Genomic DNA, 25952 nt, shown 5'->3' on the forward strand with positions numbered 1-25952 from the left:
TTTTCCTTGTGTTTATGACGGCAACAAGGTAAATAAAGAGTATATCTAAATTCTAGACTTAGGGTTTCCAACGTATCATTAGAGTTTAAGTTTTGCTAACTACACAAGTAACCCCTCAATATAGTTAACCACTCGACAACTCCATCTAACAACTTCTCACGTTAAACCGACACTAATGGGAACACATATCACTTTAACAGGTATTAATGGTAAAACATTTATTGACATTTTTAATACCAAATACATACCCCAAAATTATCCACATAATGACACAATTTTTTCTACTTAAATATCACGTAATTATCCAAATAAACACCTAATTATTAACTCCATAATTAACCACATAATATATGACATCACTTAAAGATAGGTCAACATTGACTAACAGTCAATGTTAACGGAATTAGAATAAAAAATTTAAGGATGTTACACGTAGGTCTACGTCTAATTTACACACGTAAACGTATCAACAACAATCATCATATTTATATAGCTATACTGAAAATGTGATTGTTTTGGATTTGAAAATTAATGCACATAAAATACAAACTTTAAGGGCGTTGATATATTTTTTAAAGTGAAAATTAAGTGCAATATATTTATATATTATATTTCGTAGGACACATCAATCACTTTTGGGGCAATTTTTTTTGGATACAATCATGTAGAGTATCATTTATACTACTCGTAATATGTTTTTGGAGCAAAAATGCTTTTTAGCAAAAGGAAATCGATTTGAACGGTTCATTGTTTGTTTTGTCATTGACCTATCTATGTTTTAATGATGGCCCTAAAACATCCTTGTTTGTTCGCATGTTAATTCTTCACTTGTAGGGAGATTATTGAATTTTATGAAGATAAATTTGTTAATTGATGGTAAATAATACTCCGTAATAATAATAACGACTAACATGGGTGACAGTTGGAGAAAATCATGTCCTTTTTATTAAATAAAGGAAAATGATAAATCCTCCTAACCAAATAACTTAATAATCCTCCTAATACATTAAGAAGGTGACAAGTGGTATCCATTAATTCTTTTCGATAATCTTGCCCCCTGATTTTTTCACATGTTATCATCTTGTTGTTTGGAGGATTTTTAGGCCAACTAATTAGGAGGATTAATCATTTCCCTTAAATAAATTGTTAATCATTTAATAATTTTATAAATTTACAATATTATCCCTATAGAATAAGAGTTCTCACAGTTCTCGACATTTTATTAGTTCTCGATTTATCTTTTTACTATACGAGCAATAGCACAATGCGACGGTGAGATAGTGGGGGTGATAGGTCATAAAGGTAATAAGTTATAGAGTGGAGTGGCATAGCCAAATGCCTTAGTCGTACGGGATCCGTACTCGAATTTAACAATTCGTCAAAAGTATATCGAATGAGATCTCTAATGAAAGAGCATGAAATTTTAAGAACACCCACACAATTTTATAAGTTATCGATATACGGTTTTTGAGATAAAAGATTTTGAATAAATTTGAGGAATAAAATGATTTATGGAGGAGAGAAAAAAATGAGTGGTTGAGATTTCAGAAAAAGAGAAAAAAAAATGAGTGGTTGACATTTATTCTAAAAATATTATAGGTATATTAAGTAGAGATGTTTAAATTAGTGAATATGGCCGGAGATGTCGTCGGAGATGATCAGTGGTGATTAGATCTGATGAAAATGGACGGTCTCAATCGAGTCCTTAATCTAACCCACCTCTAAGGTATATATATATATCTATATAAATATTAAAACACTAAGAATCCTAGCCTTTTAAGCCATCCTCCCTAAATCAAAGCTATGCTTAAATGTTGCCACATAAGATTTATCCTATGTGGCATCTCCATGTTTTTTTTAAATTATCAATCTTTTTTTTATAGAAAATATAGTTATAAATTAGAATATAGAAACTATAAAATTGGATATATCGTATATGAAAAACAATATATTTATGAGATTGATTAACATTAATTTGGCAAAAATATTACGAATCCACAAATTCTTACATACCCTTTATTATTATTGTTGTTGTTGTTATTATTATTATTATTTATTTATTTATTTTTATTTTTATTTTTAATAAAATCGTCACTTTGTACGTACGATTACAAATTCATTTGTTATTGATTCCATTTATATGGAATCCTAGCCTTTTAAGTCATCCTCTCTAAATCAAAGCTATGTTTAAATGTTGCCACATAAAATTTATCCTATGTGGCATCTCCATGTTTTTTTTAAAATTATCATCTTTTTTTATAGAAAATATAGTATAAATTAGAATATAGAAACTATAAAATTGGATATATCGTATATAAAAAACAATATATTTATGTGATTAATTAACATTAATTTGGCAAGAATATTACAAATCCACAAATTCTTACATACCCTTTATTATTATTATTGTTGTTGTTATTATTATTATAATAATTATTATTTATTTTTATTTTTAATAAAATTGTCACTTTGTACGTACGATTACAAATTCTATATTACTAAATCCTTATATTTGTTAGAATTGTACGTACGATTACAAATTCATTTGTTATTGATTCCATTTGTGTGTATTTAGGATGAATGGTAATATAATCTAATCACATTAGTAATTCTATAAAAAGGGTTTTTTTAAGCTTTATTTTGTGTATGTATAAAATTGTTATTTAACAAATAGTTAAACATTCATCAAGCTCTATGTAGTCAAAAGATTCAATCATCATGATGTGGAAATATTATACTATATATGATTTAATAGACGATAATAGATGTATCAAAATAGGTTGGTTCAGAGTCCAGACATCTTCACCTAATTCTTGATTATATATTCTGGGCACTCCAATAAATCAAATTCGCGTGTTTCAACTTTACATGTAGGTCTACACTACACTTCATTGTTTTGTTTTGTTGACCTAATTGTATGTTACGGGTATTCGAACAACTATAACAATTTTTTAAAGTATAGCCAAAGTCCTCAATGCCAAATTTCAACCTGAATTTAGGTCTATTTGTATGTTAAAACATTATGCATGGAGTTCACATTACATAATCTATCATTCAAGGATTAGAGGTCATTATATTTTTCATGTTTCATAATATAGTTTATTATTATACTGATTTTAAAAAAATTCACACATCGTGCGGGTAAAAGACCTAGTATATATATATATATATATATATAGAATTACCAAACACACGGATCCCTTTCATACTTAACCACTATATATTTATCGCATCCAATTAACTAGATTAAAATTGACTTTCATAAATTAGCACATTTAATTAAATGGATTTTAATATTGATGATTTCAAAATCTTCAATTATTAATTATCGTCAAAGTTAGTCGGCCGAGTTATTTTCAACGCAAGTATGGTAATCAACAAATTAAAGATATTATTGATAGGAAAAAAACTACTCGTATATAGTATTTATTTTTCATTCAAAAGTTTAAAACCGATAACAACCATATATCTATATAATTATTAAAACATTAGGAAACCGAACGATTTTAGAGCCTCTAAAAATTCAAGCCTATTTTATAAATTTGTCACATAGGATTACAACCTATGTGTCATTCTCATACATTTTTTTTAATATTTTAATATAACTATACAATATAGAACAAAATAATAGAATAAAAGGAATTTGATTATATATTAGAAAAAGGTAAAAAATAAATAAAAATAAATAAAAAGTCAAACGACCAAGTAGAAAACGGCGATAAAATTGCTTAGCATTTTTAGACATTATATTAGTTCTTTTGGCATTTATTTTCTTTTATAATGTATCAATAATAATAATCATAAATAGATGAGAAAAATTATAGTAATAAAGATCAAGAAAGGTTGTTGATTGCAACCGAATAAGGTTTACTTACATGTATCTTTAACTATATTAATAATTTAAATCAATTTTTTTTTATTCTTTCCCATTTGGTCATGTCGAAGTTTAACTCAATTTTTCCCATGGCAGAAGGTATAGGTTCAAAGATTTATGGCTGCTACAATTGCCACAAATGCATTGTGCACCACGATATTTTTGTGGTAAACATTCATGTACTTTTTTATTATTTTTATTTGGCGTAGTAGGATTTAAGTATAACTTAGGTTAGTTTTTATGAAGGACGATGTGGAATGAAGAGTTTCGTTACACACAAATATGTTGATTTTGGTATAACATCCTTACTTTGTATACAATGATAACTATTTTCGAATGTTAAAATGGATGATTAATGAGACTCTATGAAGGCAATGCTCTTCAATCATGGTATAATTTTCTGAAATTTTTTGGTTTTTTTTCTAATGATTTCCTCCATTTTTTTATATGAAAATGCTTAGATTTAATATTATTTTAATTATTACGTTTTTTTCTCTTTTTAAAGATAACAGTACAATCTTTTTTAATGTTGAATATGTTTATGATATGTATTCATCTTGGGACGCATTTGGTTTTGCTGATAGGTCATGATTAGTAAAGAGAATGCTGCTTGAAAAGGTTGTTGGCATATATATGATATCGGAATTAATAAGTAAGGATCACATATTTGATATTCTATTCATTAAAAAATCATAGTTTATTATTAAACAGGTGTAGAGGGTGTTTGGTTGTGTGTCTTAAAAGTGATTGTGTCATATTAAGTAGTGTAGTTAGAATCAAATCATTAGTTGCAATATAAGGCTGTGCCAATACTACTTGGGTATTTTTCAATTGTATGAATTAGTAAATTTGTAATAAAGCGATGCTTTTGGAGTTTGACAAATTTGATTGGTTAAGGAACTAATATAAAGACATATTTGTGAATTAAGGTAAGAGACAATATATGAACAATCGTAAATTGGTAATTTCTTTCGATATCTATATTTAGTTTTGGTGCAACACGTATGCAACTGATTATTTGATCCGTAACTCCATTTGTTTGTCCACACATGTAAAACGTATCACAAGTTGTGATAATTAGACAATCAGTTTTAATAAGCAAACCTAATGATCCTCAATACAATTTTGGGGCTTATTTTGGTTTAACTTACAGTTGATTTTCCAGGTCGAAGAAATTGGAATTACATATTGCTGCAGGAGGTTTTTTACTGTGCAAATATAAATTGAAATGGCATGGTTTGTGTTCACCTATAAACATACTCTTCGTTTACAACTCTTTTATGTAAGTAATAAAAGGTTTATATTTATAAAAGCTACATATTTAGTTTTTCATTCTGCATTTAATTATAGCTCTAATCTATATGAACTTTTATTTGTAATATGGGTGCAGAAACAGTGAGTCATATTTTCAAAGATTGCATTGTGTCAACCAAGATACGTAAAATGATGTCGACATGGCCAGCTTCAAATCGCAATACCAGATGGGGACCCAAGTGAGTGAATGGACCAAATATTGGGGACGCAACTAATAAAGAAAGCCAAGAATATTGTTGAAGCCATTTTATCTATTTGGTGGTGGGTAATATGGAAGTATCGGAACAATGTTGTTTTCAAAGGAGTGACTATGCCCCAGCCTAGAAATTTTTCGTGAAATTGTTTCATTTTCTTATTTTTGGATTAAATGTCGTAGTAGAAAATATAGTATAGTCTGGAACTTATGGCAAATTTGCCCCAAATATTTCATGTAATTTTAGTGTCTTTTCGGTAATTCGCCGAAAGTGCGTTAGTTTATAAAATTAATGTTCAAAAAACAAAAAGGACAGAGTTAAGTAGCATTTTTGCGTTTTTGTTCTTATGATCATTTTAGAACTTCGTGTTTCTAACAACTTCTCTTCAATTTGTAGGACATTTTCCACGCTATATGGGTAGTTTCTATCTTTGGTTTTATTAGTTTGGTTTGTAAAAGGCTCTCATCCAATAAAAGTTTGAACATCTAGCCTAGCACTATATTTAGATAAGTGTTTTCACATACATGATGTATAAGAATGAAGGGTCATAACATCTATAATCAATTGTGTTCATAACTATTGTAACATCGATGTGCAATACTACTTTCAGTTGTAAAGTTATTATGTTTTAATTAGTTATGTTAGTTCACATGGGCAATAGTCATGTATTTTTGTGAATATAGTTTCGATGGTTGATCATTTTACCAAATATTATTCAAAGTTAATATAGTTTTAAGAAAATGATTAATGTAAATAATTTGTATGCCTAAAGATAGGCCTTAAAAAGGAGATCAAGCCATGTGGCAAGATCAAAGCTAGAGATAATGAAAGATAATTAGTAGAAAGGAAAACGATAAATCCTTTTAAAAAGTAAGTATGAAGTAAACATATCTTTAAGCATATAAGTTAGGTATATGCATCATTATCGTCTTATCGATAGTTTTATGATAGAATATCAAAAGAATTGTTGCACGAAGGTTGTAGGAATTTTACTGGTCAACACTTCAAACAAAAATTTTAAACAACCGCGATACAATACCTAGTATATATATATATTAATTACTTGGTCAATAACAAGCGGGGCGCGGGAAATTATACCACTTCCATCGATCATAAATGTATTACTCGTATAACTATAAGATTAAGAGTAATTCGATATAACTGATGCAAATCATACTAGTACATAACTCATATACGATCGATATACGTACATTTATAAATTAAAGAATCAGTACGTACGTGATATACGTTCCGATCGACAGTTTATTAATAATGTTCATTAATCATGCATGTATGCAATTCGATCCCGTAATTTGTATGAACAATGACGACCTTTAAGTAATTTAATTATCCCGGCCGGATGGCTGGCTAGCACTGAGGAAAATCTGCCGGCGGCGGTGGCAAGGTTGATTCCGGTGTGCCACCATTTTCCACCTGGATAGCCATGGCTAAACCCCATGGCAAATGTACATCCAAATGACAATGAAAAAACCACACACCTGAAAGTAGTATCAAATTATATATTACTAGCTACTTGTGGATCAATTTTTAATTTAATACGGAGTATATATATGAAGTAGTAGTGAGATGATGAACCTGGATTATTAGCGCGGAATCTGATGACAGCCCAACCGCCAACAGGAACCCCGAGCGTGTTCCGTTCTTGGGGGTTGACCAAATTGAACTTGGAGGAGTCAGTTGTGGAATTGTAGTTTCCAAACCCTTGCGCCAACACATAGAAATTGAACCCATGCAAATGCATTGGATGGTTTTCGACACCTATCAAGGCTGTGTTCTGTAATACCATCTCAACGGTGGCATTAAACCTGACACTCTTCACACTTGTCCTCTTTGGCGTCATGATGAGACCCATATTAAAGCTATTATTTGTATCCGTGTAATCAAATACCACGGGTGGCTGATCCGGGAAATCTGTTGTGTAAACACCACTAATGTTTCTAAAATGGGCTTCCAACAGAGACATTCTTGTTGGTAAAGCGAATGAAATGTTGTTCATGCTTGCTGACATCCTTTGAAAGAATAACCCCCCACAATTAGTTTGGTTTGAGCCACAATCCGATAGCCCCAGCCCCATGGTGACAAACATGTTCTCATCCACAGTTGCTGGAACCGGCGACCAGAAGGGACTAGTGACAAGCCCCGTTAGGTTGCTTGAAAACGTAAAGGCTGTCGGTGTGTCGTTTAAGGCGGGTAGGACCGGAAGAAGAGGCGTGGTGGTACTAGTGGTGTTCTGGTAGGCAAGGATTGCGGTGGTGGTGTTGCTGTTGATTGTAACACCGATTGCACTTGCGTATGGACGGGCAGCCATATAGTACAATCCCGGTGGTTGGTCTGCGGTCAGTAGGACATCGGTGGTTTGACCGGGACCAACAAGGATTACGTCTGTTACGTAGGGGTCGGTGTAGGCTGCATCTACCCCAACCACGGTCAGGTTATGGTTTGCTATCTTGAAGAAGAATTGACCATTCATTGCAGCGTTTATTATTCTCAACAAATATGTGTTTCCTGGTACCACATCTAGTCTATACGTATCTGTACGTACCAATTATTTCAATTAATTAAACAAAATACGTACGTACGTACTCCATAAATAAAAATATCATTATTAATAATTACTTATTAATTATTAGCTAGCTAATTAATACTGTAGATTTAATCTAAATGTACTTACTATTTGAAACTGAAAGGCAGTTGTTAAATAAATCCCCGGGCCAACCGTTGATGGTATAAGCGTCGGACTCAACTGGTGTCGTTCCATTAGCTAGGGCAGCATTCACAACATCGATAGGGTTAGTATTCCACCATTCTCCTGAAATATTATTAATTGTTCCATGCATTAATTATGAGCTAGCTAGCTAGGACGGACAATCATATATATATCTATTAATTATATTCTCTCTCTCTATATATGTATATAGCTAGCATAATAAACAATTACTCGTAATTAGTTAACTATGTAGGTAGAAGGAAACTAGGTAGGTAGGCGTACTATATATATATACCTAGCAAAATTGTATCCTCACGGAAGGGTTGGGGAAAAGGGTATTGCTGGCCATCTCGTGGACGAATGACTAGAGCACCATAAACGGTTGCTCTAAGCCATGAACTGTGTGAGTGCCACCAAAGTGTACCCACTTGACCCGTCAGGTTGAACCTGTAAGTATAGTTACCTCCTGGCCTGATTGGGCACTGAGTCACAAATTCAGGACCATCTGCCCATTGACTTAATCTTTGGAACACTCCATGCCTGCATCATATATATATTACCCACACATGCAGCGCGCTTACTTAATTAAGATTGATCGATAGGCCGACTGTACGTATAGTATTAATTAATTAGTAATTACGTATACGTACGTACCAATGAATGGTAAGGTTGTATGGAGATCTGTTAAAGACATGTATGATAACGGTGTCACCCTCCTTAACCATTAAAGACGGTCCGGGAAGGCTATCATTGACCGCTGTGATTACTTGATTTTGACATAATCTGTTCACCGTTAAATTTTTCACCTGTACGTACACCGTAAATGCATAATTATTACTACTATAAGACATATCGACGACTGAAACTATATATATATATGTAAAGATGAAGTTAAGCCGGCCGGCCTCGAATGAGCAGGTAGGTAGGTAGTTACATCGAATGAAGTTTCCACAATATCAGCAGTAGCAGGCAACGAAACCGAGAGAAAAGCTAGCACGACGACTCCAACTACAAAAACAGATCTTCGCTCCATGCATCAATTAATGCCCGATATATATATAATTAACATGCAAAGAATTTAATTAGTAGAATGGATGAATGAATAACTTGTGATTGTATATGTGTTGCTTTAGTTGATCGAGGTCTACATATATACGACTAATATATACACATTTGTTAAACATTTTTAAAGTAGTTGGTAAATCGAAGAAAAACATCTCCATGCGTGGAGAACCATACGTAGTGAGACTTGGACCTAAAGGCGTTTGAACGACTTAATTAATTAATGACTACCTAGTAAAATCCGGCCCCGCATTACGAGGCTTCAACTGGTAAGTTAAAACAAGGGTTTATGGCATACAAATGTAACCATCTATGACCAAATGGTTATGTAATGTATTCACCTATTCATGTTGCTATGTAATGTATGCACTTATGTTTTCCTAGCTATACTATGTAAAATATGTACGGACTTTACATTGTATAGCAAAAAAAAAAAAAAACGTAGTTTCTTACATTGATTGACTCAAATAAAAAGAACCTTACATAGTATAGCCAAGAAAACATTGGTGTATACATTACATAGCCACCTGAATAGGTCACTACATTGCATAACTATTTGGTCATAGGTGATTATATTCGTAAACCATTATCCCTTGAAACAATTGCAATAATGACAGTTGAATCTTCAATATATAAATAAAAAACCCTAAATGAAAAAGTGTGATAAAAACTAAACACTCATACATATATAATAGTATGTACGTTGTACATAAAGGTACATGATATGGTAACGAAAAAGTTATAATATTTTACATGGACTCTTTAATCGTAGGGTGCTATTGAACCCGAGATATCCTACTTCATCGGCCTATTGGTTGGGAACTCTCAAAAGAAAAAAAATGTACAAAAATTAATAACTAACTCGTATTTAAAGACCCAAACGGAATACGATATGACAAAATTTGATTAACTGTTCAAGATATGTAGCGGACGAATAATAACTCGTCACATAGACGGTTACTAGTCATCCCTTCATTCCTTTTAATAGATAGATGTAATTCACCGTTTTTAAGTGTGTACTTCTTAGTTTCTAAGTTGTTGATACATCATTGTTTTTTCCCTGAATGTTCAGTTGGGATATGACATTAGAGAAAACATCATCATATAATAGTGAAGTCTTGCATGTCCTTTAAACAACGAGATATTAACGATGAGAGATTACAAGTTTTTGAAAGGAAAAATCTTAAAACTTGTCAAACCTGAAAGTCATCTAACTCAAGACCTGGAGTATAATGATACATCGTTGTTTTATCCATGGGGAGTCTCATCCTTATAAGATAAGATGTCATCAAAATTAACATACATATAAATTAAATTTTGAAGAAAGTCACCCCTTAAAAAGTAAATTAACATTAAATAAACTCACACTTCTAGAAAAAATTAATTATGTAAACCTAATAATGTAAAGGTTAATTTATTAGACCTAGTTTTCTTCGGTATCACTCTTCCATGAGTAAAAGTCATGTCGCAAAGTGAGCTAACATTTTTTTAAAATATAAAAATGTGTTAGAAACGCGTATAGCTGTGAATTTTTATCTTGAATAGACAATTGTCAATTTTTCTTTTTTGATATTTATAATTTTTTTCGGATAGTTAACTTGAAGATTACTTAGATATATTAAATTTGATTAAGTAATGAATAGGTCATACTTCCAACGCGTGATCTAGATATATTTGACCTTGCAATTAATCATTATTATATTTAATACAGTAGTATGCATACACATATATTTAAACATAAAAAATAAAACAAGTTAGCCTCACAAATTTAATTTCTCTTCCATTTTACTTGGGAGCAAACTGATATTACCACTTGAAAACAAATAATTTAATTTGCCGTTGTTTTTTTAAGAATTGAAATCCGTACATTGGAATATTGGAGTATTTGCCGTTGTTTTTCAGACCTTTTCACGTGTCTAGAGTGCCTAGCTTCTCCACCCCCAATTGTAATCTTTTAACCAAGATTTTAAAAGTTCCACCACTATTGTAACCAAGATTTTATGATCGGAAGGAATCTTAAAATGTTGGTGGTGACTGGTGAGAAAACTATTGGATGAAAAAGGCAAATCTAGAGAAAGAGATAATTAATATGGAAATCGACAAATCCTTCTAATAAAATAGCTTAAAAATCTTCATAAGGCCGGAAGGAGTACATGTCAGTCAGGTAAGGGTTCGGGTTGGCCGTTGCGATCGGCTACACCGCCGCAACCCATCGGCTAGTGATCAGGTAGAGGAAGTTGGGTAAGGAATCGAGTTCAGTAGCCGATCATATGGTAAGAAATCCGAACGTTGGCATGCGTGGGTCCCCCCCCCCTCAACGGCTTGTTGACCAGAAATTTTTCATAAAAAAAACCTATTTTATTAATATATATATATACATATCATCTTCAATATATACATACAACACGTAACTACTAAATTAATCTAAAAACTCCCTCCATCCACCTAAATTTTATACACCCCATCCTAAAAATGTTAAAACTATGTTGCAAAAAGTAATTAAACTATGAGGACAAACATCACAAAAGTTCAAAATTACCCAGTTTTCCCTATTTACTTCCCTCCCATATAAGTTGTATAATGAACTAAATAAAAAGTATGGGAAAATAAATAAAAAAGTATAAGAGAAACAAAACTTCTCGGGTTTAGATTATGCGTTCTGATGCTTGGTTGACTTGAAAATCTTCAAAATGTGTATCAACCTTCTTGATTTTTCTTCTGTTGCACCATTCTTTATATCTTCTCAACCTGCTCTAACATACTTTCTACTAACAACAAAACAATAAGTTTGACTCCCCTCCCCAACTTTGAGCCGAGCATTGCCCTCAATGCTCAAAACTAGAGATAAGTCCAATTATCCATATAATTCTCTCTCGAGGTTGACACAAATAAACAAGTTAATATAAACCCCTCCCCAACTTTGAACCTCTTAAAGTTGATCACACATGATGAACAATTGTATTATTGGTGACATAACTAAAAAAAATTAAAACAAAAAGACTCAATACTAAATAAAATAATGGGTTGTCTCCCATTCAGCGCTTAGTTTAACGTCATCAGCCTGACTCACACCCAAGAGATATATCATGGTCGGGTTTTGAAAGCCCCTACAATTAAAGAATTAGGCGGCCTACACCAATAAGGTAAAAAATAAGTGAATTTATTTTTTATCATTACCCAGCCACATAAATACACCTTTTCAAAATTTTCTTTCAACAAACAAAAATTATTTATCTTTTCTTTAAAATCCATGGGGAAAATCCATCCTTTCATCCAAACATACAAATTTTTAAAAATTCCGTTGTGACGCGGAATTTTCAAATAACTAATTTGAAAGCTTATGTTCGTGAGTTTGAAAGGATGAGGAGCTAAGGGATCCGGTGCTAGTTTAGGAAATAAGAAATATGCCATAAAATTACTACTAGCTCGTGGATTGACTAATTCATCATATTGAAATTTAATTAAAGTACTAAGAATTAGAGAGCTCCTCGATAACACAACTTAGTTAGAAAATGTTCTTGCCCTGTATCCGCATATTCAGCCTTTGTAAAAGCCGTGATCTCCTTATCTGGCTCTTTTTTCTTCTCCATCAACATCAAGTTCTTGAAAGATTTGTCAAGTTTTGGCATACTTGAAAACAACATAAACGAAGGCACATTAGTTTTTATAAAATTGACCATGTTCGGGTACTTACCAATCTTTTCTTGAGTCTTTTCTTCTTCCGTATGTTGTGGGAAAGTGATCTGAACTTGATCGGCCTTCAATTTAGAAGCTTTAACTGACTCTAATAAAGAACGGTCAACCTCATAGACACAGTGTGGCGCACGATCAAGAACAGGTTCAACGCTTTGAGCAATGTTTGGCTCCTCAAAATCTCCTTGTTCACAATGCGATGTACCATTGGAAACCAGTAGCTCATCTTCTTGAAACCTTATCCAGTGTGGCGCATCAATAGGATCAGTTGTGTCACACTCGGTTGGTAGATCTTTTTCCATGCTTTCTTTCTCGATCTCAATTTCCCCATGTTCGACCTCCTGTATCTGCACATATTTTTCAATAATTAATGGGAAATCAGAAACTAAGTCCAAAGACTCACCTGAATCAATGAATATGTCATTCATTGTCACGCTCCTCTTTGATCCGTATTCCTTTATGTGACTTGGAAACACCTCATCTTCCCTCCTTCCTAACTGCTCAGCAATTTGACCCAATTGTCTTGCTAAAGCAGCAATAGATTTGGAGTTAGCCTTGATTTGCTGCTTAGTGCTTTCATTTGCCCTTTTCATCTCTTCCAAGAACATGTCCAGTTTTGAGTCTGTGCTAGATAATCGGTTATGAATTTGGTCCTCATACTAGTTCTCGTATTGGGCCTCATACTGACATTGGTATGCCTCTTGTTGGTACCCATAATGTTGACATTCCATGTAAAAGCCGCCCCGATTTTGAAAATTCTGTTGAGGCCACTGTTGGAAGGATCTTTGTGAGTGGTTGAAGTGTTGGTATGCTTTATTTCGATTCGGTGTATTATCACCACTCCATCTAAAGTTTGGTTGATCTCTCCATCCTGAGTTATAAGTATTTGCATATGGATCATATCTCCTTCCTTGTTCTTCCCTCCATATAAGATATGCATTTGAAGAGTAGTAATCCATCCGAAATTCCTTATATGCATGCACTAAAGGTAACTAAAAACCAACAAAAATAAAAGCAAACGCCGTAAAATAGAACAAGAAATAATAAATGCAGAAAATAAACTAAAATAAAAAGGAAAAATCTTTTTGTATGTTTATGGTTTTATGATTTTTTTTTTTTTTGATTTTTAAAAGTAAATAAAAATAACTACCTAGAAAAGTTTAAAAAAAAATAAATAAATAAAACTTGAATTACCAGCGCACTCACTCCCCGGCAACGGCGCCAAAATTTGATCGACGTCGAAGTATCAATCAAAATTAAATCTAAATACCTTATACTAAATAGGGTAAGTGAATATCGTTCCCACGAGTAGTGTTTGTGGTTATAATCAAGTTTTAACAATTTTCGATTGGTTTTTAAAAGAAAAAGAAAAACTAATATTAATTAACAAAATAACTAAACTTAAATTACTGAAACAAAACAAAATTAAAGATAGAAGTTGTAAACAGTAATAAAAAGGTGCATCCCTCCCAAATCCCAAAAGTTTCGTTGATTTACTTAATAAACTTTACCGAGTATTTATTCTAAATTACATAGATATAATTTTATTACTTGACAAGAACAGTTTTGGGCACAACCTATGTTAATTAAATGACCTGTTTTAATCCCTAAACTAGGTGGACTCGGTACAAATCATTAACTCACAATAAATTGTATTACGAAAATTCAAATCAAATAATAGTGAATAAATACTCAATCAGTCATATGAATTATAATCTAAAAAGAACAATGTTTACGCTAGGGGTGGTAATCGAGTCGAGCTGTTCGCGAGTTGCTCAAGCTCGAACTCGTTTAAACCGAGTTACGAGTCGATCCCGAACAAAAAAAAGGAGCTCGATTAGTTAGACGAGTCGAGCTTTAAAAAAATATTTTAGGCTCGGCTCGCTCGAAAGATCGATTACTTTTTCGAGCCGGGCTAGCTTTACGAGCTACTCGAGCCTTGGTATACAAGGTTAAAAATATCACTTATATGTTAGTAAGGAGAGTTGAACCCATGACCTCCAAGTTTAATGGAGGACCCTTTAACCACTAAGAACAACCATATTTTTATTATTATCCTTACGTATATTTTATATAAAAGCTCAAATCTTTAAGTCTTTAACCATTACTTAAATAAAAATATAAATCAATACTAAATACTTTAATAGTGTATCAAAAAAGCAAAAGTTAGCTAAACGATCATTTTAATTTATAGTAATGTGACCATTTTTATTTCAATAGTTATCATTTTAATCGATCATTTTTATTTATAGTAATGTGATCAAAGTTTCGATTATACATGAATAAGGATCGATAAATGTTTAATGGTAACATAATTGATAACTAATACATATTAGGCATTATTTAGTACTAAAATGAAAACGAATATCATATAGTTGATTTTGTCCAAAGTTCTTTTTACAAGGATAACATAAAACTATATGTATAAAGTAACTAACTTTATTTCAATATTGGACATTTTAGTAGATTGTTTCCATTCATATTAATGGGATCAAAGTTTTGAGTATACACGAATGAGGATCGATAAATGTTTAATGGTAACATGTACCGTTCTATAAAACGAGCTAATCGAGCTCGAGCTCCTAAACATGGAAATGAAACTCGAACTAAGTTAATTCTACAAGTATTCAAATAACTATACGAGCTCGAGCTTGAACACTAATGAGTCTGTTAGAATATGAACACATAAATAAACATATAATCACGAGTAAGCGCAACGGAAGAAATCGAAACATATATGCAATCAAATTAATTAACAAAGAACAAAATTGAGTTGCGTACCTTATGCAAAGCTCCAATAAGACAATAGTAATAATGATATTATTATCAAGTAGGGTTTAAAGCAAAACCCCTCTACGATCGCACACTAGACACCCCGTATAATGTATGCTAGTACCCTGATCACTAACCGAACAACCCTTTGTTATAAACCCTTAACTTCAAAGTCGAAATCCCCTTAATAAAAGAGAGATCGGCCACTTCAAAGAAAAAGGGAGAAAAGGAGAAAAACTTATGTGAAAATAATATGTGAAAAATCTTAAACTTAACCCTCCATTTATAGGACATAATTAGGTTAAAATTTACTAGGAAAATAAGCTAGACAAAGGCTTACAAGGCCTTGTCATGGCCGCCGCCCCCCCCCCCTTCCCCCTTAGCATTTAGGGTCTAAATCCATTTTTCAATTTCACATTTTAATCCTCTTCTTTAATCAATTAAATATAATTAACCCTTTAATTATGTTTAATTAATCATTCCGTGATCAAACTAATCAATATATTACTTTAATATATCAATTAATATTATCGAGTTATCGTGTCATTTCGTGTGACCCCGTCGTCTTAAACTATTTCCGGACATGCGATTTATAATAAGATGATCACACTTCAACAGAGTCGAGTCGAGCTCGAGCAATATTTTGAAAATTTATACGAGCTCGAGCTCGATTTGAGTGAAAATTAAACAAACAAGCCTAAATATCTTGAAACTCGACTCGGCTCGTTACCACCCCTAGTTTACGCGACTGAAAGTAAAGTTCATCAAATAAAATTAACTAACAATTGTTCATCGGAAGAGATTGCAAAATCCTTAGCCGGACGTAATCATCTTCAAGTCAATAATGGTTGATGTAGAAATTCATTGCATGGTCGAATGATGATGATGATATGCGAAGCTGCTTTCTGTTCGTGCCTCTAATTTGTCCGCAGGCCGAAAAACCCCTCACGAAAATTAATGCTGCCGAATATGTCCTCTGATGTCCCCAAAAAATATATATAGCTTTCTAATTCCTTGTAAGCTCACGTGGGATTTTAGCCGACAACCAAAACTAATTGAGATGACTTCTCTTTTCTTGTTGACCACATGTTGCCTAATTTCATTTTGATTTTGGGCCGAATCCATCAGGTAACATATGGCTGCTCTTCTAATTTTTTTTTCTCTAATGTCCAATTGCACAAGAAGCCCAAAACACAATTAATTATGACTCTTATTATTACAATGGTGAATGCTGACCAGTCAAAGTCAAGGGCACGTCATGTGTTTGTCATCAACCATTCTCGAACAATATTTGCTTCATTTAATCACAATTTTAAGCCATATTTTATCCATTTTAGCTGAATCCTGAAATACATAAAACATATATATCAAAGTAGGTCTATTCTATAAAATATTATTTAAATAATCATCTTTAAACCATTAAATATATATTCAATTATGACTTATCAAATATATGTTCGTACCCATTTGCAAAAACAAAACCCTTAATGCACTAAAGTGGGGGATGATACCCCACAGCCGATTAGCCAATCGATTTTGTTTTTAACCCGACATATGACACATATCCTGGGATAATTGAGATGTTACCATGCAAGATAGAGAATACGCGCGCAGTTGTTAGAGTACTCACAGTACCCTCGTTCTGGCTCGTTCCCCCGCTCGTCCAAGCATGGAGGACGAGTGCACACCACTAGGTCCTTCGTTCGTTTTGAGCCTACCCGTTCCCACATAGACGAGATACAAACACTTGTTTTTTTTTTTCCTTTTTTTAATTGGACTAAATTTGAACTGTTGTAGCCGTTGGGTTCAAACGGTCACATTGACCACCCATGCATGCATACAAACTGTCATTGACCCATTTTCTCCAAAGAAGCAAGCATATATATATATATATATTCTGTTTGCTGCTATATATGTACGCTATATATATAGATATTGAAAAGTTAAATTAGGAACCTTAAAAAAAAACAGTAACTTTTGAGAACCCTTAAAACTCAATCCTAACCATACAATTATTAGATCAATGGTTATTAACAATATAGCAAAACTGTAATAAATTAAAAACGAATTTATCATTTAATTAAATACAAAAGGTTATCTTAGTAATTTTGTGATACATAGTCTAACCTATTATCTCTAATCTCACGCATCAAATCATTTAGTTATATAATGAAAGGTGTGTATCTGTATGTGTTATGTTCTCACTTCTCACCATCTCCGGCCATTTCTTTGCCAAAACCCGTCCAAAAACCGGTCGATTAACCCCAAAGCAAAAACCCTTGTTGTTAATTTCTCTCTTAATTTCGCACCAATCCATACTGTTTACGGAATCAAATAAGAGGCCGCTGCAATGACGGAATCTCAAATCTGAAACACAAAACTCTTTTCCCCTTCCAGATCCCTCTCTTTTCCTGCTGGATGATGGATCTCTGTTGTCATAAACCATCATCATGCAACCAACCGGCTCTTAAAATCACATAAGGCATTGAAAGAAGGGATACCAAAACTTCATCCGTGAAACCTATTGATATACCCATACGGAGCTCTAGCTCCGTACCCGAATCAGAAGCAGAATACGAAGTCACCTTCGTACAGGTAATACGTATATATGCCCATAACGGAGCTTAACCTCCGATCAATATGATTACCCCGAAGCCCCAAAGGTAACAAATACGCAGCTCCGAGGAGATATACAAGGGAGATCAGATAAAGATCTTTTCCACGATTATCTTATTAACCATGTATCAAGTCCGAATATCATGGACACGACTTTGTAACAAGATTACCGCAAATCTCCTCAAAAAGGAAACAAGATATTCACAAAACAGAAAGAGATCTACCCTAATTCTCTTACCCTCCTCTCTAAGTTATTTACCCTCTATATAAATAGAGGAAGAGCCATACGGCACAGGGAGACCAACATACATTCGATATGCAAAACCCTATAAATCATTCATAGCTTATTCAACCTCCGAATAAACCCTAAAGAAAAACCCTCAAACCCTAAGTCGAACATAACGGCTTAGGATCAACGACAATAGGTGTAAAGCGGTCTCCGACCATCTGACCCTAAGGGAACCGCCGATAAACACCAACAACCATACTCACACCTCCGGTTGAGCCATAATGCGATTATTTGATCAAACAAAACCTGTATGTAAAACTTGAAGAATATGGCTTATGAAGAACATGGATGTTGACAAAGAAATTGAAGAAAATAAACATAGATTGGCAGCCGAAATTTGCGGTGTTTTCACCAAAGTCATTTTGAAAACCCACTTCATTGTTTCATTAAAAAAAAAAAAATTTCAATCTTTTAACTTCAAGTCATGGTGAAAGCGAAATTTTTGTGCCAGACTCATTAGTTTTCTAAGTTATATATATATATATATATATTATTTGAGTTTCTTGTTGTTCATTTATGTCTATACATGTAAGTGTACATATGAACATATGTGTATGTCTATGACTTTGAGTATACGAGCACATGTAATTACTTATTGATTACATGTGCATGGACGCATCTGAGTATACGTATGAAATTATATAGTAAATTTGATGTAATTAGTTTATGCATATGTATGTGAAATAGGCAATGTAAATACATGTTTCTTGATCAATAACTTAATATTTTATAAAATTAGTTGATGATCACATACAACTATATTAGTGATTACATGTGTTATGTAATTAGTTTTTGATCACATAACTATGTAATTAGTTCAGTTATTGATCATAATACAAAGAGTTTATTACTGAAATGGTACCTCACGTTTGCGCCATGTTACAGGTTTCATACCTTTCCTTTCGAAATTACGCTGATCATACCCAACGTATGCAAATCTCCACTCGGACCATACTGGAGACTAACGTCGTCAGCTGGCCGTTAAAACCTCCCCCACGTGACTTGCACGTGAGGGGTAAATATGTAATATCGCGTTTTCTAATTACTGAAATGGTACCTAACGTTTGCACGATATTGCTGGTTTCATACCTATATGTTTCTTAATTACTTAAATGGTACCTAATGTTTAGTTATTACTTTATTTACTTTTTTTAATTTTTTTTATTTTTCTTTTATAAAAATTCTTCAAAACTTGTTATAGTTTAATGAAAATAGTCAAAATGCACCTAAAATCCACTAAAAAATAATACCAAATAGCTATTTCATAACAAAATATAAGTTTTAAAGTTCACGAATAACCAAAAATAGTAATAAAGTATCATAAAAATAATTTTTAAAAAAAATAAAATTTTCTTTTTTAAAAATTTCGGAAATACCGCAACGGTAATACCAGAAATATCAGCCGATATTTACGGGTATTTAAAACATTGCTTTAAGCTTCGTGTCGCAGTAAATATTGACTTGTATTTCTGGTATTACCATTGCAGTATTTCCGGAATTTTTTCAAAAAAAAAATTTCCTCGCAAATTTTTTTAGAATTGTTTGATGATACTTTATTGCTATTTTTGGTTATTCGTGAACTTTAAAACTTATATTTTGTTATGAAATAGCTATTTGGTATTATTTTTTAGTGGATTTTAGGTGTAATCTGACTATTTTCATTAAATTGTAACAAGTTTTGGAGAATTTTTATAAAAGAAAGATAAAACAAATTAAAAAAAATAAAAAAAATTAATAACTAAACATTAGGTATCATTTAAGTAATTAAGAAACATATAGGTATGAAACCAGCAATATCGTGCAAACGTTAGGTACCATTTCAGTAATTAGGAAACGCGATATTACATATTTACCCCTCACGTGCAAGTCACGTGGGGGAGGTTTTAACGGCCGGCTGACGGCGTTAGCCTCCAGTATGGTCCGAGTGGAGATTTGCATACGTTGGGTATGATCAGCATAATTTCGAAAGGAAAGGTATGAAACCAGTAATATGGCGCAAACGTGAGGTACCATTTCAGTAATTAACTCTAATACAAATATATTGTATATCATGTTTCATAAAATTAGTTGGTGATCACATGTGCAAACAACCATGTTGGTGCAGTTTCTGTGCATCTATTATTGTCCGCTGCAATGCAATTCAAGAGATGGGCTATAGGAGTTTCACCTGTACTACATCTCATATTTGTGTATGAGACATTAACTATACTACATTGTGTATGAGATGATATGATGTTAAAAGAGGCTAATATATACGTGACATTAGATGTATGTGATGATATCCATACTACACTAATCTCTATGAGATGATAGTGTAATATACGTCCTGGAAGCCCCAAATCCAGCCCATATATTATGTGTCAGTATATATATGTTATATAGGTCTAGGATTTCAGTTAATGGTTTTAGATTAATCAGAAAGCTATTCACCAAAATAGGGTAGAAATCTAAAACCATTTCCATCAACCGTTTTTTGCTAAAGTTGGTCACCACTAATTATACATTTATACTATTAGAAAATGACAAAAAAAAAAAACATTTAAAAGCTCACCGAACAGTTCTGCCAGTCAAACAATAGTCGGATGATATTCTAATATATTTTCATCCTCTTGTCAAATAAAAAACAGTGGGTCGATGGTATCCAATTGTGGTATTAGGAATAAGATTCCTTCCATTATCTTAAAAAAAACTTTTACTATATAAATTTATAATTTAAGTTATATATAATCTCTAATATTTATTTAGGAGCATATTGAGAAGTTGCATGTTCCATTCACATTTTGTATATGCATTTTCTTTTGTTTTGTATACTTTAAATTTATAATTTAAGCTAGATGTAATATATAAAATTTATTATTATACAAAATAGCATTTCTAGTTTTTTTTACTAAATCTATACTATCGAAAAGACAAGAAAACTCCTTTTTTTTCTTAAACTATTTGAAAACCAAAAATACCATTCTCTTTTAATCATTAATTGAAACATCTTCATCTAATAAACTTATAATACACTTAATGAAATAATTTACAGTATAGATCGCCAACACTTAAAATAAATATAATATCACATTTAACATCAATTATTTTTATATTCACCACCATCGTCGCCTCCATCACCGTCCGTACTGCCGCCCCCATCACCGCTCGTACTGTCGCCCCCACCACCGTCACCACCTCCGCCATTACTACCCCACCGTTGCCGCATTATGCGAGCATAAGTCTAGTTTTAAATGATAGAAACAGTAATTGTAAAGCATTATTACTTGTTAAATAAATATATAAAAAAAAAAAGATTTAGTTGTAGTGTAAAAATTGAGTTTAGTTGAGTTGGATAAGTTTGAAAGAGAAAACTTAGTTATTTAATGAATAATGATGTTGAGTTGGGTTGTGCATGAGGATGGTTCTAACAAGTTTAATTACAATGGTACTACAGTAGTTAGCATATGTATAAAGGTGGGTTAATAGGGATTTTTCAGTAGTCTTGAATTTCATCCCAAATATACAAGTAATTTAAAAGTAAAAGTAGATTCAATGTTTTTGAAAAATAAAAAGAAAAAAAACTACCGTAGTTAGCAAATCCAAAAAAAAACTTAAATTTCGAAATGAATTCCAGATTCAATAATCTAGTTGTTGACCTAGTTTTGTTTTTAAAGGAAGTTGCTAGATTTTTTTTTTGAAAGGCAGAAATGTGCATATATATATATATATATATATATATATAAACTACTAGCAAAATCACTAGTAGTCCAAAGATACAAATTTACAATATATGTACAAATTTAGACACCTAAAAAGTCAAGATCAGAACTGCGAAAACACCATAAGAGATGAAAAATCCCTGAGACTAGGGGTCGAGCCACCGATTTTCACCCTAACTCGTTTTTTATGGTATTCCGAATTGATCCGGACAAAAAAGAAACGCCATAGCACCCCAACAAAACCCATATTATATATACATTACAAATGAAACAAATGCAAAAAAATAGACCAACATGAAGTTATTTCATCAAATAAATCTACATTAAATCATAAATTTCTTTTTTTATCAGATTTCACAAACTGAATTCACACTATTGCTTCCATATTATACAAGTTGTTGATCTAGTTAGCAGTTATTATGGTCTTAATAAATTTAAATTACAGTTACAATAATGCCACTTTATTGTTATTAATTTCTTTTTCAAACTTTTATTTGAAACAATCCAAAAAACTAGACATTTCTTTTTCAGGTTCCACTCGATTGTCCTTGGGAATACGCAAATGGCTTGAAATTTAGGTGTAGAATTGTAAATAATTTGAAATAAAAGGGGTAAAGCTAAAATTGCGCCGAAATCTCAGTCTTCACACACCTGACCTCAGACCCAAAGCATAAAAATTTGCTCAAAGCCCAATGACCCTCCCTCATTTCCCATCTGGCCATCCAGCTTTTAAATCTTTAGACTTTAATTACTCACATTAATTTTTTTTTGAAAGGTAACTCACGGAAATTAAGTATGGTTTTTTTTAATTACTTTTTTTTTTTAATCTTTTTGAAAACATGTTAAAAAGGAAAGAATTTACGGGTATGAAAACGTATAATATAAGCAATGTAAAGAATTTAAGGTAATGGTAAATTTTGAATAATTTTGAATTTTGATACATATAAATATATATTTTTTTTTGTCAAAGATCCAAGATAAAAGCTTTGGGTTTTACGAAAAATTGGAACAACACTACGTAATTAAATTCATGCTCTTGTCGTTCCATACAACTCCCGATATTTGAAAATACTCGATTGTCCTAAAACCAAAGTTATAAACTCATAATATCATATTATATTATATTAAGAGTAAAAGTACCATTTTTGTCTTTGTCTTTGGAATGGAGCAACTATTATCAATAACCAAGGATATTCTTCTTTTAGAACTTCAAAAAAAAAAAAAAGAAATGTTTGAATTGTTATTGGCTTTCGAATTGTACATATTATTTAAAGTCATTTGGTTCATGATCATGTTGTGGAGAATACATGAAATAAGTAAATAACACTATAAAACTATTTTTCAATTCTCTTAAATTTTATTTTATTTTTATTTCATAATTAGATTAAAATACTTTATAATAAACAACTCATTTCATTCATAAAAACACGCAATACTTGTAAAAAAAATACATATTAAAGGTTGGTGGTCCATTGGTAAGGTCTTTGACTTAGGGGAAAACCACCAGGGTTCAAATATTACTTCCTACATTTGTAGGAGTAGATTATTATTGGGGGTTTTGAGAGTCCTGGGTTTCATCCCAGGCTTGCGTGGTTCGTGCACTGCATACTGCTCAATTGGATGTCACTATGGTGTCTCAAATGCTAACCGTTAATTACAAACTACTAACTCGTTGTTAAAAAAAAAAAAAGAAAAAAAGTTCCCCTTTATCTAATAAAAAAACAATACTTAATGTTAACTAAATTGAGATTCCGTAGAGTCTACGTCACTATCATCATCATTGCGGTGTATGTATTCATGATGTTCAGGGGATTCGTTCTTCTCGTCGCCGAAAGCCGCGTATACATCCACCGGTTCAGTCCGTAACCTACGAGGCGACGACCAACGTTGGAACGGCCAACACTACATTGCCAATACTCCGCGTGCTAATTCGTGGTCGTTAGTATTGACTCAGCATCAGTAAGCTGCATAATGATTTGATCCAACCAGTCCACTTTCGGTTGCAAGTATGTCATGTAATGGATGTGGAGGGCGACCGGATGACCTCGACGTTTTTCAATTTCGGCCATAAATGCCGACTTTTCATCAATAATGTTGTTACTGATAGCCTTCACATCTGTTTAATGTTTGTTGTCGTCAAGAATGTAAAGTTGCGTTGCAACGCGTTCTTTATCTCAAGAAGAGTCATACTGGACCCATAGTTTGAACTAACAGAAGCGGGATGCATTTGTATTGGGTTTGAAGGTAGGAGGGTATAAGAAATATAAGTTGGGTGTTTTTGGTGAGTGTATATGAAAATTGGTGTGTCTTAATCGGTGTTTGTTTTGAAATGGAAGAAGATGTATGTATATATAAGTAAATATGAGTTTAAATATTTTTATTTTTTATTTAAATTAATAGCGTAACGGTTATGTTGACCACCAAATTCAAAGCCAACGGTCACTAAAACTGTGGTCCCCAACCCATTTTTGATTTTATGGACGCCGACTTCACGTATCTCCCACAAATCGCTGAAGCATAGTGCCGGCAGTTTTACCGTCGATATGGGCCATAAAATCCTTCTACCTGCCGTCGACTCCTGTCGTCCTAGCAAATTGTCTCATAAATCGCAATCAAGTTTTTTTTAACAAAGAAGTTAAAAGTTTACAAGATAGTGAAAACATCTTTTGGTGTTAGGTCACGAATTTTATTCTGTTTATGTATGTATTGAAGTTTATGATAAGGGAAATGTCATAATCGACACAACGATGATGACGAAGACGGTACTCATTCTTGACGAATATGTGGCATGAGGTTGTAAGATGTAGACAACCTTACATTTATTCAAAGATAGAGAGACTGATTCTAAAAGAACTCTGGCCTAAGGCTTTACCTTTGAAAAAATGTTCTAGGCGACAAGACGAAATCAAACTATATAGAAGACCATATAGAAAATGTCATAATCTACATAAGAAACCTATATCTTTATATAACTTTTTCAAGTCACCGATATTTCATTGCTATGATGCATTCATTATAAGAGACACACCGATGCATATCGATTATATTTATCATTTACATAGGCGAGTCAAACGTAATTACATAGGAAGTAGGGATAGTTTGGTTTACGATTCAAATAAATTTACCAAGTGTAGATTTTTATTAAAATTTCATGTGTTACGGGTCTTGAAAAGTTAGGGATCAATGTCGATGGTTTAACCGAAAATTTGAGATGTATTTTAGCGATAAAATTCATAAAGTCATACTTTAAAACAAAATAATTAAAATACCTCGATTGAGATATCGAGATTGAAACTTTGTAACAACTCGATGGTGTCTAAGACTCAATCTTGCTAATTTTGTCAACCCACGTGAATGCGTGATCCATGTTCTGTTGAGATTGAACCTTTGTAACAACGGGTACAAGAAATAAATCAACAAGTTTTTTGAAAAATCAAATTTTGAACGGTCAGTCAATTATCGATATTGAGAAACATCTCACTTTCGGTATGATTCAAAAGAATGACCACATTTTAAAAAACAAACCTCTATATATTTATCACTTCAATAATTTAAACTCAAAACATGCTGAGTAAAATATGTGTCGAAATACACGTTATGTTTCATTTGAGAATCTTTCACTATAACAAATATGTCATTTTGTTCACATTTGTTTTTTCATACTTTTAAAAAGTGTCAAAATTTTTGCTAATTTAATTACATTTAAAAGTTT

The 25952-nt window shown here is 32.4% G+C and overlaps 1 protein-coding gene across 1 annotated transcript; it reads right to left on the reverse strand.

Moving 5' to 3' along the window:
- Nucleotides 1-6623: 6623 nt before the first annotated feature.
- On the reverse strand, nt 6624-9143 carry LOC122585629 (laccase-7-like). Its single transcript, XM_043757756.1, has 6 exons — nt 9045-9143; nt 8765-8916; nt 8406-8650; nt 8075-8212; nt 6979-7935; nt 6624-6881 (listed from the first exon to the last, which is right to left on the reverse strand). The coding sequence occupies exons 1-6, from the start codon at nt 9141-9143 to the stop codon at nt 6751-6753; spliced, it is 1722 nt and encodes a 573-aa protein (XP_043613691.1). The 3' UTR covers nt 6624-6750.
- Between the last annotated feature and the right edge of the window lie 16809 nt (nt 9144-25952).

This window comes from Erigeron canadensis, chromosome 1 (assembly GCF_010389155.1).
Source record: "Erigeron canadensis isolate Cc75 chromosome 1, C_canadensis_v1, whole genome shotgun sequence".
NCBI lineage: Eukaryota > Viridiplantae > Streptophyta > Magnoliopsida > Asterales > Asteraceae > Erigeron > Erigeron canadensis.